This window comes from Halyomorpha halys, unplaced genomic scaffold (genome assembly GCF_000696795.3).
Source record: "Halyomorpha halys isolate HHAL.00 unplaced genomic scaffold, Hhal_1.1 Scaffold1050.1, whole genome shotgun sequence".
NCBI classification, from domain to species: Eukaryota; Metazoa; Arthropoda; class Insecta; order Hemiptera; family Pentatomidae; genus Halyomorpha; species Halyomorpha halys.
In genome coordinates, this window is record NW_027104662.1 from 265,343 (window position 1) to 283,462 (window position 18,120).

At 29.3% G+C, this 18,120-nt stretch overlaps 2 protein-coding genes across 4 annotated transcripts in view; one reads left to right on the forward strand and one right to left on the reverse strand.

The window, feature by feature from the left end:
• Positions 1 to 18,120, reverse strand: part of hiw (highwire) — a 337,598-nt gene that overhangs the window by 230,854 nt on the left and 88,624 nt on the right. The gene's annotated exons all lie outside the window — the stretch shown is intronic.
• be (ben) overlaps positions 5,894 to 18,120 on the forward strand; it is a 64,964-nt gene continuing 52,737 nt past the window's right edge. The window contains exon 1 of the mRNA XM_014432368.3: positions 5,894 to 6,118. Within this exon, the coding sequence (XP_014287854.1) occupies positions 5,939 to 6,118 (180 nt within the window). The 5' untranslated portion in view covers positions 5,894 to 5,938. The remainder of the gene's footprint in view (positions 6,119 to 18,120) is intronic.

Sequence of the window (18,120 nt, forward strand, 5' to 3'; positions counted from 1 at the left end):
AATAGTATCCCCTGCTTATGAAATATAGTTATTATGATGAGCTGTTTAAAAAAAAATAAATTTTTCAACTAAATATTTGTATTATTATTTCTTTGATATTAAGTACTAAAACTAGTCCATTGTTATCTCATTAGCCATCTGCTAGCCAATTGCTCGATCCCACGCTGATACCGTTCTTTGGGGTGGCTGTCAAAGAACTCTTTAGTACAAGAGCCGGGAAGAAAAAAAGGCAGTTATCTCAACCCAATTTTTGATTACTTTAACGAAAACTATGCATACTTACTATTCAAAATTGATCAGTCTACCAAGTACAGGTAGGGGGAATAAAAAATGGTGGCTGTTTCAAAACCTTAAAAAAACATTAATTTTTCATTCGGAGCTCTAGATCTTAAAAACTACCGACAACACAACAAAATCTAAAATAACATTATTTAAAGAAGAGTAAATTTGCTGAAATATTAGCCCTAATAGAACTATTTACGTACAATAGTTCTCGAGAAATAGCCTTTTAAAAAGCTATATAAAAATGTACTGAAATATCAGTAGTTAGTTAATTTATTTTGAGAAATCTATATCTCAGGAACTATGTGGTGTACAGATGTCTATTAGCAATCAAATTAAAGCTAGTTTAATGTACTATAAAGTAGATTATTACCTTTACCTTCGTAGGAATTGTAGTTTTCTTGATATTTTCCAAAATAAATTGATTTATAGTTGTTCGGACAATAAGTTTGATTTATGAAAAACTTGATTTCAGAAACCATAGGACGTACAGATGTCTGTTAGCACTCAAATTAAAGCTAGTTAAATTTACTATAAAATAGTTAATAATATTTATCTTTGTAGGAGTTGTAGTTTTTATGATATTTGACAAAATAAACTCACAAAATGTTAATTTCTAGTTGTTCATATAAAATGTTTGAGTTTTGAAAAATATATCTCTAGACCCATTAGACGCACAAATGTCTGCCAAAAATCAAAATAAAGGAAATTTAACTTACTATAAAGTAGTTTATGACACTGATATTTGTAGGGGTAGTAGTTTTTATGAAATTCATATATGAATACAAATTTGGCAAATGAAAATTTGTCCGAAAACTATAGATGAATTAATTTTAGCAAATTTTATGAAAACTACTATTCCTACAAAAATAAACGTCATTAACTACTTTATAGCTCATTAAAATAGCTTTTAATTTGAGTGCTAATAGACCTCTGTACGTCACATAATTCCTGAGATATAGTTTTCTCAAAATAAATTAACTAACTACTCATTTTCAGTACGTTCCATACAACATTTTTATGAAATGTTGCTTTTTAAAAAGCTTTTTTTTTTTTTTTTTTTTTTTTACAACTGTATAAAAAAATACAACCAGTAAATTTGATCATAATGACATATGATATGATACAGGATGTAGAGAAACTACCCAGTAGTAGAACTCTAAAACAGTTTACAATATAAGGTCACGAGGCCATCTTCTTTTCAGGCGACTTGGAGGATTGCCAGGAATGGAAGAGGAAGCAAGGTTAGAAACGAGTGGGTTTGGGTGGTTAGGGAGTTTATTATGGAAGGAATAATATCGGGTTCGGGCAAGATCGGTTACATAAGGAACATTTAGGTCTTTATGGATGGTTTTATTAGTAACAAAATAAGGAGCATTGAGGATTTTACGAAGGATTTTGGATTGTAAGAGGAATTCGAAGGTTTAGTGGAGCCCCAAAGCTCAACTCCGTATATCCAGATGGGCCTTATTATTGTCATGTAGATCAGTCTTTTGTAATGTAAAAAAGCTATATCTCGAGAACTATGTGACGTAAATAGCTCTATTAGGGTTAACCTTTTAGCAAATATACTCCACTTTAAATGATGCTCTCTTAGATTTTCTATTGTTGATGGTAGTTGTAAAGATATAGAGCTTCGAATAAAAAAATAATTATTTTTAACGTATAGAAACAGCCGCCATTTTATTCCCCCTACCTATACTTGGCAGACTCATCAATTTTGACTAGTATTTATACCTAGTTTTCAATTATGTAATAAAAAATTGGGGTGAAATAACTGCCTTTTTTCTCCTCTTGGGCTCTTGTACTACTTGGACCGCAATTTCAACTTCCACAAAATTATCAATTTTTTCCCTTGAAGGAAATGGGCCATGGATCGAAACAAGTAGTAATTTATAAGTGCGAAGTCTGGACTACATGGTGGATGAGGCAGGAGTTCGAACCCACGAAGTTCTTTAAACGTTTTTTTATTTGACTCTGAATAAAGATTTCGATATATATAACAAAATTTCAAATCTCACTTTATCTGTATAAATTTATACATTCTATTACTAAGCAGATAAATCTATTTTGTAAGACCAATTTTGAAAATCCAACTACACCAGAACAATTACTGAATATTTGAATTCAAGAACAAATTTCAACTCTGCGCTAATATAAAAATTAGGAAAGAACCCAGAATTTTCATATAGTCTGACGAATATCACAAACCAACATGAGAATTTATTCAGATGATTTGGAAAAAAAAAAAGACTTACGTAGTCAAGCAAATTGGAATCACGCCAGAATCTGTTCAAAATATTCATAGATAAAATCGAATGCCTATGGCCCAACTCCTCTTGCTCACTAATGAAATCATCCTAATTGTGTAATGAATTCCGCACTTTAGAGTGGCAACATTAAATGCCTATAAGCTCAAGCAAAAACAAGATTCAACAAATTGGAAGGACATTAGTAGAGGCTTAAAGAACAACTATGCCCACTATCGAATTGATCATCTGTTATTGAAGAGTTGTTGGTCCAAAGGTCGGACTTGAGCAATTTTAATCTGTTTACCCACCACATTTAATTATCACAAAGAAGCTAAGAAAATGGGTCATTGGTGCTGACACGAAGTTTCTTTTGAAGGTAGAAATAGAAATGAGCAAATCTGAGAGGGACTGAGGGGGATGGTGGTCTCATTCCTAGAGAGAATTGGCAGATTTCTAAGACTGCACAGTTGTGGAGAAGTTCTTGGAATGTACAACATTTGAAGCTACCGGGTGAAAAGAAAAAACAATGAGAATATAACATTTCAAATACAAAATTTTGAGGAACAAATTAAGAATTATATAAATAGAACTAATCAAATCATTGATTTCTTTTTAAAACATTGTTTTTTTCTCATTTTCAATTCAAACAATTCGAAACAAGGATTGAACAATCATGTAAAGAGTAAATTATACAAGAATTAAGCTATTCCTTAGATTTGAGATCTGAACTAGTTGAAGACATTTTCCATAAACCAATTAAATAGTGGTTTGAAACTCCTGTCACATTTAGAAAATTTCCTGAAATCAATATAGTAACCCCTTTAATTATTACAAAGAGTATAAGAAAAATTTAAAGAAAATAATTCTTGTTAATTTACAACTGAAAATATATGATAAAACCGACTATAACAAATCAAAATATATGAGAATTCAAAATTACCAGTCATTAATAATAAGGTTTATTCCTCCATAACAAAAAATATTTTTTACAATAAAAATTTCTGTCAAGAGTAACCATGTACAACCTGCTTACCAACTTGCTAATCGTTAATTTCCACTAACCCGGTATTATTTCTACCATTGGAAAATGTATATTTTTTTATAAAAAATCAATAAAATCAAAAAGCCTTTAAATTTGTTTCAATTTGGCCAAATTCTCATAAGGTTGGGAATTCCTATTTTAAAACAATATAAATAAACACATTTCCAGTTTCAATCTTATTGACTTATTTGTCCTATAAACAGAAATGCTACATAAACAGTTATAAATGTATAAATATATAATGCACCACAACCCATGAAGAGCCCTGGGTTAATCAAATTTGGAGGGAGTAATATTTATATAGTGCGTTCCTCGAGGCGCAAGAAATCGTGTAAAGAAAACCTGGATTACGAGTTGGATGGCATCAGAGACGTCTTTAAGTGGTGGCTCAAGGGAATTTAAGACATAAAAACCTTCAAAATGTTTTCTGAACTACTGTGATTTATCAAAAGAAATAAACAACATGCTTGTTATAAGGCGTTGATAACCGAAGTAGAAAATCCCATTGAGTGAAAATTAAGAGTTAAACTGTTTTTTTTTTTTTTTGTTTTTTTCATGAAACTAATAATTTTTTTTTAAATCTGTCTCTTGATAACAGAAAAATAAGGATACCCTTTTGTAAGTGGTATTAAGCAAAAAAAAATCTTCAACTGAAAGGGTTTTTCACAAAATCACAGCAGTTGAGTTGGTAAAGTTTCTCAACGCCTCATTTGTTAAATGGAAAGTAACATGCATTAATTAATCGATCAGAGGTGTCGGGTGCCCCTATGGACCGCGGGGCATTGTTTCTTTGTCTTAGTTGCTGAAGGCTGTGGAGTCTCTTAAAAGAGGGAATGCCGTTAGCCTAAAGGTTTACGTTATTTCGCAAGGTGATATGGTTAGGATCACTCACACAAACGACGTACAGGTGTCTATAAGCTCTCAATTGAGGAGTAGTAGTGGGAGTAGGAGTGGCAGTTTCTATGATATTGGCTAAAATAAATTCGCAAAATGATGATTTCTCATCGTTTGGAAAAAAAACTTTATCTCAGGAACTATTAGACGTACAGATTAGCACCCCCAAAAAATATTGCTTGTTGAAAAATGTATCTCTAGAATCTTTGAACGTGAAGAGTTCCATTGGAGCTTATAATTTAGAAAATTTACTAAAATTAAAATAACGTGTCTTCGTCTTGCCCTACAGTATCTTTTAATAATACCCCACTTAATTCCTGTTGAACAGATCCGTTACTTAGGACTAAATCTGGACAAACGACTGACATGGAATTCTCATACAAGACAAAAAAGACAAGAAACTGCTCGTCGATTCCGACTATTACAACATTTACTAGACAAACGGTCCAAACTTCCAATCCATTACAAAAGATAGCTATGGGGCTCCACTAAACCACCTAATTCCTCTCGAATCCAATCCTTACAGTCCAAAATCCTTTGTAAAATCCTTAATGCTCCTTACTTTGTTACAAATCAAATCATCCATCAGGACCTCTATGTTGACGATTTGGCCAGAACCAGATACCAATCCTTCCATAATAAACTTCCCAACCACCCAAACCAACTCGTTTCTAACCTGGCTTCTCCTTCACTACTTAATAATCCTCCTAGGCGTCTGAAAAGAAGATGGCTTCGAGATCTTCTCCTTTAGCAATGTTTTTGGAGTTCTATCAATGGGTAGATTCTCCACATGTTTGTATCATGTCATAATATCACTTACAGTAAATTTACTTGATGTGTATATATGTATACAGTTGTAAGTAACAATAAATAAATTATTAAAAAAAAAAAATAATGTGTATGATTTTTTTAAAGTTTTATTGGTAGTTTTAAAAATGTGGAGCTTTGAATGAAAAAAGAGCGAAAAATCTAGCTTTTTTTCAATAAATTAAACTTCCATATTTATCATTTAATTACCTGTACTGAACTATGGTGCAATTGAACCATTTTACAACAGAAAATAGCTCTCAATTTTTTTCTTTACTTGAAAGAACTAAAAACATATTTTTTATAACTTTTGAAATAGTCCCCATTTTTTATTTCGCCTTCCCAGTCATCAATTTCGACTCTTAGCTGTACTTGGTTTCCATTAAAGTAATAAAAATAACTAATTTAATTCTTCTCCACAGCTCTTGGACTAGGTGGGCAGGGTGGATTTCGTTGTTCCTTTTTAGTTTAAAAGTTACAACGAAGCCTGTTGATATGAAATGTAATCGATATGAAAATTAACGCTAATATGCGGATATATAGATAAAGACGATGGAGGAAGTGGTGGCTAATAAGGCGGAGGATATTGAAACTGTATTGCCCCCACCAGGACCGAGGGTCGATAGGGAGCCAGTCGGAGCTGAGGCATGGAGGGGCCGCCATGGTGAGCTCTTTGCGCTGCCAAGTCTTCGCTCTCCTGTCGCTGTTAACACTTCTCGGGGGTGCCGGCTCTGCGGGGGGCGTAGCCCCACAGTACAACAGCAACCTCTGCGATTTTCCCGCCTGCGCCTGTCCAAGGTCCTACAGCAAGATTGTCTGCACATGCGACCAGAAGATACAGGTACCCTCCTCTCACAAGTCTATCCATTACTTTGAAAGACTAATTTATAATTTAAAAAAAAAATTATATACATCGGATTGAGAGTTCAAAACTAGAGTGCAATAAATTTATTACGTCGTATAAAAATTTATTTTGAAAAATCTAGTTGAAATAATTTCGATTTGCCTATAGAAAATAAGAAATCGTAGATTTTACTAAGTATTTATATTTCGAAACATCCATTTGAAAATAAACAGATAATCTACAATTTTTGAGTACATTTATTTAATATTATGGAAATAATGATTCATTTAAAATTTGAAATATATCCCCATTTAAAAGAACAAAACGAGATACAAAATATTTATTTTAAAATACTCCTTTAAATCAAGGATTAGGTAAAACAAGGGTCTATAAAATTATAATGACATTATTTAATATTTTTTCAATATCTATAATCATTAATTAACATACTAATCCTAATATTTTTAAGATAATATAAAATGCTAAGTAATTGCTTCAGATCTGAAATGTTATACATTTAAAAAAAAATTAATTTGTTTCTAAGTGAGTAAAAATAAATTAATGAAATTATGAATAAGCGCAAAGGAAGCATGAACCAGGTTGTGTAAGCTACGTTCAGATCTGAGTCAATAAAAAAACAAGATAAAGTAATTGTGATAGCAGAGATAGCGTTGACGGATACTCCATTCAATGGTGCAATAATCTACAATACTCGGAATAAATAATTAAATAGATTAATAAATTAAGTAGAAGAGAGAGGGGGTCCCAAAGGGCCTGTTGACGTTATCTAGTCGGCTCAATGAGTCCCGCTAAATCACGGCAAACGGTAACAGTAACTTAACCTCGCTTTGTCTCCTATACTCAACCACTGTTAACCTAATAATGAGAGAACGTGGCCCCTGAGGGCTCAATCATTTAAACGACCATTACCGTTTCTAATGGAATATAAACCGTGTGATAAAACTATGACATTGAGAAGATAAATAAAGAAACCGTAAATTAAAATAAAAATAATGGCGAGAGGTGAAAATAAAATAGTAAATAATTACTGTTTTTTGTAAATCGAAATTTTATATAACACTAACTATTACCAGAATTTAATTTGAAATATTAATTTTGAATAAATATCCTCTTTTTCCATCCGTGTAAACATTGAATACAGTAAAGCACTGAAAATAACTATTAATTTTTATTACAAAAAAACATTCCAATCACACTTGAATTTTTGTTTTCGTGAAATAAATAATGAATATTTCACTGAAATCGTTAATGTAAAACCTTAGAATTCATATTTTTATTATACTGTTTTCATGAAATATTTTTACACTTTTCAACAATGTTTGTTTAATTATTCAAACAAGTAAATTTAATTTATATCAACAGTAGGTATTTCCTAAAAGGAATTCGTTTAATAGTTAAGTTATACATATAAAAAATAAAAATAAATGGAAATAATGATGTTTCGAATAAAATATATTTTTTAGTTAATGAACTACGAAATAAAATTTAATTATAATCAAAACTATTTTTATAGTTATAATATCCATCATTTGGTCCACACAATAAGTTTTAAATTAAAAAAAAAATCAGAACTAAAAAGTTTTATTTGATAGCAGCTCAAAAGGTTTAATTGAATAATCTTTTTAGTATAAATTCTTCCTTACAGATACCCCTCATTATTAAAAATAAAATTAAGCAGTACCTAAAAATTATTAAAAAAAAATATTGAAAACAAATAATTATCAATTATACATCCTGAATTTATTACAAATAGAAGAGTTTACATATAGTATTTGGTGTCAATATCCAATCTTAAAAACACACAAATATAAACCATTATAATACAAATTTGTATTTAAATATAACATAAAAACTATGTAAAACATAATACGTAATATCAATAAGCAATAGGTTAATTCCAAAATTAATTTTATTATTCTTTCAGTGCATAATTATCAGTAATCTCTTCAAGAAATTTTCAGATTTATAATTCATAAATTAACAAAGAACAATTAAAAGTTGTGAGCCTTCTTTGAATTATTGAGATTATGTACATTTAATAATATTCAGGTCAATGCCTTCTGATTAATCAGCGAACTGAGAAAACGCTTGTTTTACGATTAATAATTTTACTGAACAGATAATAAATAATTAGTGACATAATAAATAATAAAAAAGAAGGCGAATCAATTAAATATAAATATTTGAACGTATTGGAGTTAAGGTTTAAAGTGTGTATGTGAATTAAAATATAATAAATAGTTGAGTAAATTACAATCCTACTTCTATTTATAGGCAATGTATTTACGTAACCAACTCATTTGTATAATTCAGGAATATAGTACACACACACAACACGACAACGTGAATTCCTAAAGGGAAAGGGTAAATCAATTACCCGAAAATAGTTTGCTATATATATTTGCTGCTGGACAGGTAGGTAACTAAACAACTCTATCGCTTTAATTCATTGATGGAACAATAGAAGCGGGAATAACCTTTCCCAAAATAGAACGCGTTGATACTAATCATGCTTCTGTGTATCTTTGGTTTCCAGGATATTAAATTAAACACAAACGAAAGCTGTTTGAACGTAAATAAAATTGGTGTAAAATGTCATTATCTAAATGGAAAATAGCTCAATTAGACTAAACTTAGTTGAACCAATGGTATTAAATAGGTGTTTTAATTGCAATATATTAAGTATGCAACAGCAATAATAAGAAATAAATAGTAAATATTCTTTAAACAAAATATGTAAAATAAAAATTAAATTAAATTTAACACAAAAAGAAAAAAAAAAGATGGAGAGAGAGAGAGAGAGAGAGAGAGAGAGAGAGAGAGAAAATGTTTATATTGTAATAGGAGAGCAGGAGATTACAGTAGCTCAACAATCCCAGTATTTGCCCGATTGAATGAGGTCCTATTATAATATAAAAATATTTCCTGGTAGAATTGACCCGGGAAATGGTTGTTCTATTCTAATTATCATTATTAAACTAATAATATTTTTTGCCTTATACTATAAGAGGAAACGGTTATAGCTCTTTAGCTATAATTTAAAATTTTATCTTGATGCTAAAAAGTGGATAAGACAAAGCCAAACATGGAATACGATAAAAAGTTTTTAAACATTTGAATAAAAATACCTTAAAAAATAAAAGTCAGACTCGCTGACTAAGAGAAATGTTCCGTATTTTATCCTTGTTGTAAAGAACTATAATACAAAGTTGTACCTTGAAGCTAACTTATATTGTTGTAAGGGTACACACGTTAGGGCTTATTTTTATTTTTCAGTCTTTTTCCCATCTTAAACACTTTCATATTGCTAGAGTAAATTTAGTTAAAAGAATATTTATTTTTTAAATTACATTTAAGAATTAGGAAGTACTATAAAAGGTGGTACAACAATTGACGCATTATTTCTTAAACATATGTAAACGTTCAATCAAATGTAAAAATTCTTTCTAATTTTAGCTATCACAAGCCAAAAGAAAGTTGTACTTTAAGTCAACTACCTAACCTCTCAAGAAAACGTTATTAGCTTAACGGACAGCTTTCAAGTTTGTAACTTAACGCTAACTGACTTAGGTAAAGTTTTTACGAAGTGCCAATTAAAATCTCGGGTAATCTAATGATCAATTACTTAACAACTTTGGTCTAGAATAGCAGAAAAGTTAACCACTATTCGCCAAGAAACTTTAAGATAATCATTTGGAAAAGAATAATAGTACGTGATTTAGCATACGTACCTGTCACAATTAATAGCAATACCACCAGCTACCTCTCGGGCTAACTATAGCACGTTTAGCTTCACTGATATTGTTTTTTGTGATGGATTCCTTATCTAATAAAATAACTTCACAATCCCATTTTAATCTTCGTCACATAAATTAAACTTAAATACAAAGAATATTCTTTCTTAGGAGAATTTACTAAGCAGAAACACAATAAGTAGGGATTAGAGCATACTAAAATTTTAAAAGCAATACTTTGGTAAGCTATAAAAAATTTAATAACTATACCTCTCTATACAAAAATCTAGTAAATAATTAGTAGGTTCGTTTTATATTCTAAAAAATTATATGAGCTGTGTAGACGCATGTGCGAATGGGGAAAGTAAATTGTCTATTATTTAGTCTTTAAATTGAAACGCTTTCAATGGGAAAGTAGATAGTAGCTTGTTCAAATTATAAATTTTACCAGCAATAATATTGTACATTTTAATTTTCGTACTGTCAAGGAAGTAAAAAGGAGAATATAACGTAAGACAGGTTAAATCAATAATAAAACTAAAAGTTTTAATCAAGAGCATTAAAAGACTGAAGCGAAGCTTTTTATATTATTCAAAACAAATTGTACTTATTTATATTTAAAAAACTTAAATCTGTACCGCTACAACCAATGGAGGGTGGGCTAATTTGTAAGGAAGTGTTGTTACTAGAACAACGGTTGAGCAATGAGGTGGTTTGGTAAGAATCACCTCCAGAGTTTTACCCAATTAAGGGTACCCACTTTATGGGAATGGGTAGATCCCGGAGAGCTCCCGAGCCCACAGGGCAGACTCACGGCTACAATGAAACAGAAAATAATTATCTACCACAGAAGGATTCGAACCTGAGTTATTGGAATTTGTAGCACAGTACCTTACTTATTTGTAGTAGGAAAACATTATATAAATACCATAAAATGAGTCAAGATATGGCCCTCACTTGCCCCATTTTTCATGTACTCACTTACCCAAATACAAAAAATTTAAGGGGTAAGTGCACACCTTAAATTGAACCTCAGTGATTTCAAAATATTACGACTAATTATACTTAATCCGCAAATTAACTCTATATAGCATCAACTCCGGCTTCGATTAATTATGTGCAATTTATTTTAAAACGGCCAACTCTGCGATAATAAATATAAAAATCAGGAGAGGAAATAACATCCAACATGTACAAAGATCAACACGCGTCTTTTCCCGATAATGGTCCACTTACAGGGAAGACGTTTAACTAAAAAATAAAAATCCGAAACTTTACGTTTTGGCAATCGATTTCTTATGAAAGGAACCGCATTTTTACCTACCAACCTCATAGGAGGTGTCACAATAGTATTAATCAGTAAAGGAAAATAGAATGAGGAACAAACAAATGGTGACTTCCTGCTGTTTATTATACAGCATTGCATAATAATGAATTATGCACAATGAAGACACTTAATTCCAACAATACTTTATAATGCATCATAGTAAACGAATTATTTATGAAGAATCAACAAGTACATCGCCGTTTTATATGAATGAATGTATTCTGGTGGCCACGTTTCAGTAAGAACCTTATGAAGTATGAAATTACTTTTCATGGGCATAAAACTAACAATTATGTTTCGTATTTTAACTTGCACAAAAATAAAAATTATACTATCTATTTTATTATTAACGTAAACAACAATTGATCCACTTTTACTCTCAACTATTTATTCCAAAATATCTCCAACGTTTCAGCCCGCAGGCCATACTCAAGGAGACAACCTTAATCACTGATGTCATATATCCTTTAAAAAGTCGTTTGGACGTTTATTTAAATTTAAAACTATTCAATAAAAAAAAATATATAGATCATAATTTATGTGGAATAGTTATAAATTTAAATTTTAAAAATTTATATGACATGGGAAATAACCTTAAGAGACTTTTTAAAGGATATATGACAAGTGATTAAGGTTGACCCCTTGAGAATAGCCTGAGGGCCGAAATGTTGGAGAAGTTTTGAAATAAATAGTTGAGAGTAAAAATGGATCAATTGTTGTTTGTGTTAATAATAAAATAAACCAATCTCAAAAATAGTGATAAAAATCATTAATCTAATTATACATTTTGTTTATAATGAGATATTGTCGACCCGTCAACTTAAAAATCCCTAGATACTCGATTATTTTCGAATTATGTGTTTTGCCGAAATTTTAGAATTATACTGATATTAACCGAGTATAATTAGTGTAAGAGTATTAATAACATTACAATTATTTTAATTCTTCATCAACATCAATTAACATTGCTATAATTTAATATACATAAGTTAGAATAATGTTAATAGTTTAAATTTTAACTGATTTAATCACTTGCGTTTATTTCCTAAAGTAACTCTTGAACGACTGTTATCAGCAAAACTAATGCTGACCGAGAAATATCCCATTAAGGAGTAAGCATTTAATTCACTCCCAGGATCCCAATGTTTAAAACTATCCTATCAGAATATGGAATAACAAAAATAAATATGGATAAATATGGATCTGAATTAAAAATAGTGTAAATTATGATTTTTCGAAAGATAAGCAATTATTTCAGAAAAATTACTTAAAATTAAAATAAAATACAATTAATTTAGCTTGTAATTTTAAAAGATATATAAACATAAATTAGACAAGGAAAAAAAGTTTATGGAAAACATTTTTAAGAAATAGGCATGCGATTAGAAAGCTACAGAATTTCGATATCAGTTATCGATATCAATGAACAAACAAGTTGTTTATTTTAACAGTGTACTAGAAAATATGACGTAAAAGAAACTTTTACTTCATCGCCGTATGGCGGTAAGTTTTTATTAAAGCTATTAAGACAATTTCGGTTTCAAAAGAAACTAAATTATCTTAGTCAGGGACATCGTCATAAAGGGTATAGGAAAGTTTCAAAATGCAAGAAGTTAAAAAATAATGATTTCGCGAAATCACAGTCTACTTTTAAACTGTGAAAATTCCAGAAAAAAACTAATCAAAACGTTACTATAATAACTCGAAATATGTTGTAAATGCCGTTTAGTATAGTAAATTTTCCTTAAATTTTAGGAGGGAAGAGAGAGTCAAATAAATTCTCCAAACTCCCGCGTAGTAGATGAAATCTAGACAAAAGAGTTCGGAAATTTTCAATTTTGTTCCAATTACTCCCCAACAATAATTTGTTGCGACTTTCCAGACAGCAGTAAACTTATAATTTACTATAGCAGTAATCTTATATGATTATTTAAGCTTAATCAAAATTTTATGATTAATAGGCTTAAAGTATATTTTAAAAGTACTAAAAGATGAAATATAATACGAAAAATGAGCCGTCATACTTTTGTTCTTATTATAACACTCAAAACATGTTGTAAATGCTGTACATTGCTACGAAATATGATAAATAACGTTTTAATTTAACCACAAAAATATTTTTTCTCGATTCGATATTTCTATTCATAATATTTTTTTAATAATAAAAATTATAAAGAAGTAATGTTTAATATCGACGCCGAATGTGTGACCAAAAATAGTAATGTGTAAATCAAAAAAGGTTAGTTTTAGAATCATATTTATTTAATTAATAATAATTAAATTTTCCATTGGATACTAATATCACTTTCTAAAATATATTATTTAAAAAATAGTTGAGATTTTATTGTGGATTCACAATTTTGAAAGTTGAAAACGATTTATTGTTGGTGGAAGATGGATTGAAAATAAACTTTAAAATTCTATTTAAGTGAATATTTAACTACATCATCAACCAAATATTAACTAATCATTTTAATTCTTAAAAAAAGAAAAGAACAAGTGTTGATTAGATGTATTTTCCTTTATGTAAATAATTCCAAGGTCACACTATAGTGTCTGGGATGCACAGCTTGAAGCGATGCATCTCATGAATATTTTTTTTTATTTTTAGATCTTGTGAGCAGGTCTATCAATGTTTTGATTTACTTTATACAGAGTTTCCATGTTTTTTGCGATTATACTATTTTACATGTTTATTTATATAATTAAAAAAAAAAAACTATTCACATTAAACAATTTTTAAATTCTCGTTTATTTTGTATTTTTATGGAATTTTTTATTCCTCATCATAAAATTAGTTATATAGATAAACAAGATCCTTGGGCTTTGTAATTTAAATTAAAAAAAATGTTAGTAAAATAATTTATTATATTAAAAAAGAAATGTTCATTGATATGGATTTGATTTTAATTAATTAGCTAATTTAATTTTTTAAAAAAGAAGAAAAATTAATAAATAAAAAACTAAAAATTCGTTACATAAAAGACATCTAATAGGCGGACTTACAAATTAATAATATTTTTTAATATTATAAAGCTCAATTCAGTAAAAATATAATTTACTTGACCTTTTTTCCTCCTATATATATTTCCTCAATGGAGGGGGGAGGGAGGAAATACATTGATTTTCAATAATCAGCCCATCCTATAAAACGGTATCGAATAATTAGGATTACCCAAGTACCAGTAATTAAACACTTTTTATTCTCCTCTATTTTATGGATGTTGATTAAACTTTACAAAAGTTTTCAACATTAATAAAATCAGTAAGTAATAAAATGTGTTGTTGTTGTGTAATAAAAACAGTTTTGTATGAGCGCCAGCTCCGCTGTAAACAAAGTTTTTAATATAGGGTATTTTCTAAATTGGTGTAGTTAAAACTGAAGAAAACAAATCACGAAAAAATGTGTAATTAAATCCACGACTAGAATCCATAATACTGAAATGTTTCATACAACAAAGGCACAAGAAATGACTGATCATGCTAGAACGCATTTAAAATTTACAAACTAGCTAACAAAATATGAATTCTAAAAAGTAAACATTTAAAAAAATGATAAATGACCCATTTATTACATGCGAAATGAAACATAGACTTTACATTTCCTAGTCTATCTTATAGACTTCTTTTTTCTTTTTCAAGAGTTCTAAAAATTTCAAACATAATACCTATATACCTAAATAAGACCTAGTCTTAGTTGCGGTGAATGAATTTTCTTTTAGTAGTGAAGCCCACTTTGCAATCTCTTTCAATTCCTCTCAAACGCACTTAACTCTGAAATTTCCAATAAAAAAGAGTATTTTCAATGAAGGATTCTCATAGAGAATCAAATTTTAAAATAGTTTTGAATAGGTGATTTTTTTCTAACCGGCGTAGTCTGAATGCTAAAATCGTCAAAAACACCATAATATCTTTTTTTATAGGTTTATGGCGTTTTACCGACAAACGGTGGGAAATATCGAGCAAACGTAAACGAGAAAATATTTTGAGAATTTTATTTCCTGAAAGAATTCATCATAATCATGATTCAAATGCTCAAATGCCTCCCATGATGATTCAAAATTATAATGAAGAATTCAATTCTTAGTTCAACAATTAGGCATTTAGGACCAAATGTCCGAAACTAATCCGGAACTGATCTCGTAACATAGATCCAGACTCCATTATTTTCAAACTGCATTAACCACTTCCATAGCTATCTCAGGCTCTTCCAAAATATTAAATACATGAATGACTCAGTGACGTGAGTGAAATGGTTGTCATTAAATGGTGAAATGGTTGTCATTACAATTCTTGCAATACTGGAAAATGTATGGCTTACAAGTTAATTAATGAGATATATTTTAGACATGTGTATACAATAAATTCAACAGTTCTGGAAAATAGGTCATATACAAGAGATGGTTTCAATTTTTAGCCTTGTAGCGGAACGACACGAGCAAACAAGCGCTAAATTGATAGGATCCAGCTGTCAAATATCACTCGATCTGACGCTCGGTGTCAGCACCGTTTATAACCAACTCTATTTACGAACCTGTGGGTGCCAAAACAATGGAACATTTATTATATAATTGGATTTCCTATTGCGTTGTTAATAAAAAACGAATTGAACAATAAAGTTTGTACATTCAGACTTGCTTATATTGGTTTGCAAAGGTTAATATATAAAACAGTATTAATAAGATAATATCATATTTCTGGAAAATTATCTGTGGTAATAAATAAACAAAACAATTTTACAGTTTTTCAATTTTAACAGTTAAACATAGTTATAAAAATATATTTAAAAAACAGAATGAAAAATGGTGAAGAATATAATAGCTGACAAAAAATAAATAAATAAATAACTTGATACTAAAAAAAAATAAATAAAGAATTCGCCTGATATTTAAAAAATAATTGAATTTATAAAAACACATAAAATATATATATTTAAAGAAAAATTCTATCGAGAATAAGTATCAGTTTTTTTTATTATTAATTAAGTTGATATATTTATCTAGTTTATTGATACAGTTTTTCCTTAAATATCTAAAAAAATTAATGCAATAATCGTTAATAGAATTTTATTCAAACATAAGTAATAAAACATTTCTCGCCTAAATGTAGGTTTTTTTAACGACCTCATACCTCAAGCCATAAAGCATTATAATATCAATTAGATAGCTGAATCAGACATTACTACGGCAATATCAGTTCCTTCTAACTTAAATGTATTCCCTTGATACGAAGTTTAGCTGTTTTTCTTTTCTTTTTTATTCCTAGAAGGTTTTCTTATGATGCATAGTGGAAATACATATTTAATAATTGTCATAGTTATTTTTATCATAATTATTGTCCCACACTCACGAAATATAGCGAGGAAAAAGGGGGCATGATTGCCAGCAACCACAGTGCCTTACTAACATAGACTGTACTTATTAATCGTGAGAACTGGAATTCGCGAATTGACTGACATGATCGAGATGGTATAAATATCCAAGATCACATCAAAATCTTTCGTTTCAACTACATCAAATATCAGCTCTCTCTCCTAGATCAAATATTTGGTTTCTTAGAAGTATCCAAGTATTGTTGGAAACAATGACATCAATATCATGTAAGTATGGATATTTGAAGTATTATTCAATCCTGAAAATTTTAAACCTGATAGTCATCGTTAAGTAATGCAGGTAGCCCTAGGAGTCAAAGCAGTAAAGAAAAAATAAGGGAAATTTTTCTTTCGTAATTATTTGTGTCAATAATTTGGGTGGTATATATTTAGCAAACCTCAGATTCGTGTTCAGCGATCCAAAAATTACTGGTACTACAACAAAACTTTCCTTGTTTGCTCTTTTTTGTAGTAGTTTGACTGGCCTATAAAAGTCCAGTCAAACTAAGACAAAATTGGTTCATTTGACAAATCTATTATAATGGTTAGCATTAAAAAAGGTGGTTATCATTACTATAGCGTTCTCACATTTGTTGATTTGAAGAAATTAACAGACCTTCGAGGGTGTAATTGATCTATACGTGTGGTTAGTCAGGCAGAGGACATTTTAATTGGAAATATTAACATTAATTTAATTGTATAAGTGATTACCAAACAAATTATTTAATTTATTAGATAAGAGCAGGAGCGAGGTAGATCGTAGGAAGAGCGTTGTGTTATAACTCTCGGACCCGGGTCGAATCCAGGAGTTTAATAATTATTTGTTCTGTTACTATAGAAATGAGACAAACATTCAATTCAGGAGTCCTCTTAGGGCTCGCTCAGACTTTATAAAGAGGATACCCATTACTGTGAAAAAACCTTACGGTAGAACGTCGTCGTGAACAAATGTAAAGTTACATGTTTTCCAATTACATATGAAAACAATTTTTTAATATCAGTTAACATTATTAAAATATGTTACAATATTTCGCTTTATTATAATATTTCTTTTCTGAATTATTCTACATACATAAATTTAAATAAGAACACAAAAAGTACGCCTTACATAATTTTTTTATAATTCTTATTTTTTATAATTTTTTTTTTTTAATTTTATGAAATAGTTAAAAAATACGGTATATTAAGAAATAGAAAAAATAAAATAAACTATTATACAATAGCCCACGGAGGACAGATGAGAATATAGCAGTGTGTACATCACTGTGCTCTAATCGCCAGATGTAATACCTGATCTTTTTTTTTTTTTAATTTTATAAATAATACTTTTTATTTATTGATAGACATTACAATCTGCCGCACAGTTGTGGGCAATAGGTAATAGTGATGAATGATCTCATACATACTAAAATAAAATAAAATAAATAAATGAATAAAAAAAAAAATAAATAAAAAACTCTCTTAAAATATATACAAACAAAAGAATTAACAAAATGAACATAATCAAACTATCTGTATGAAAAATAAATAAATAAAATAACATAAT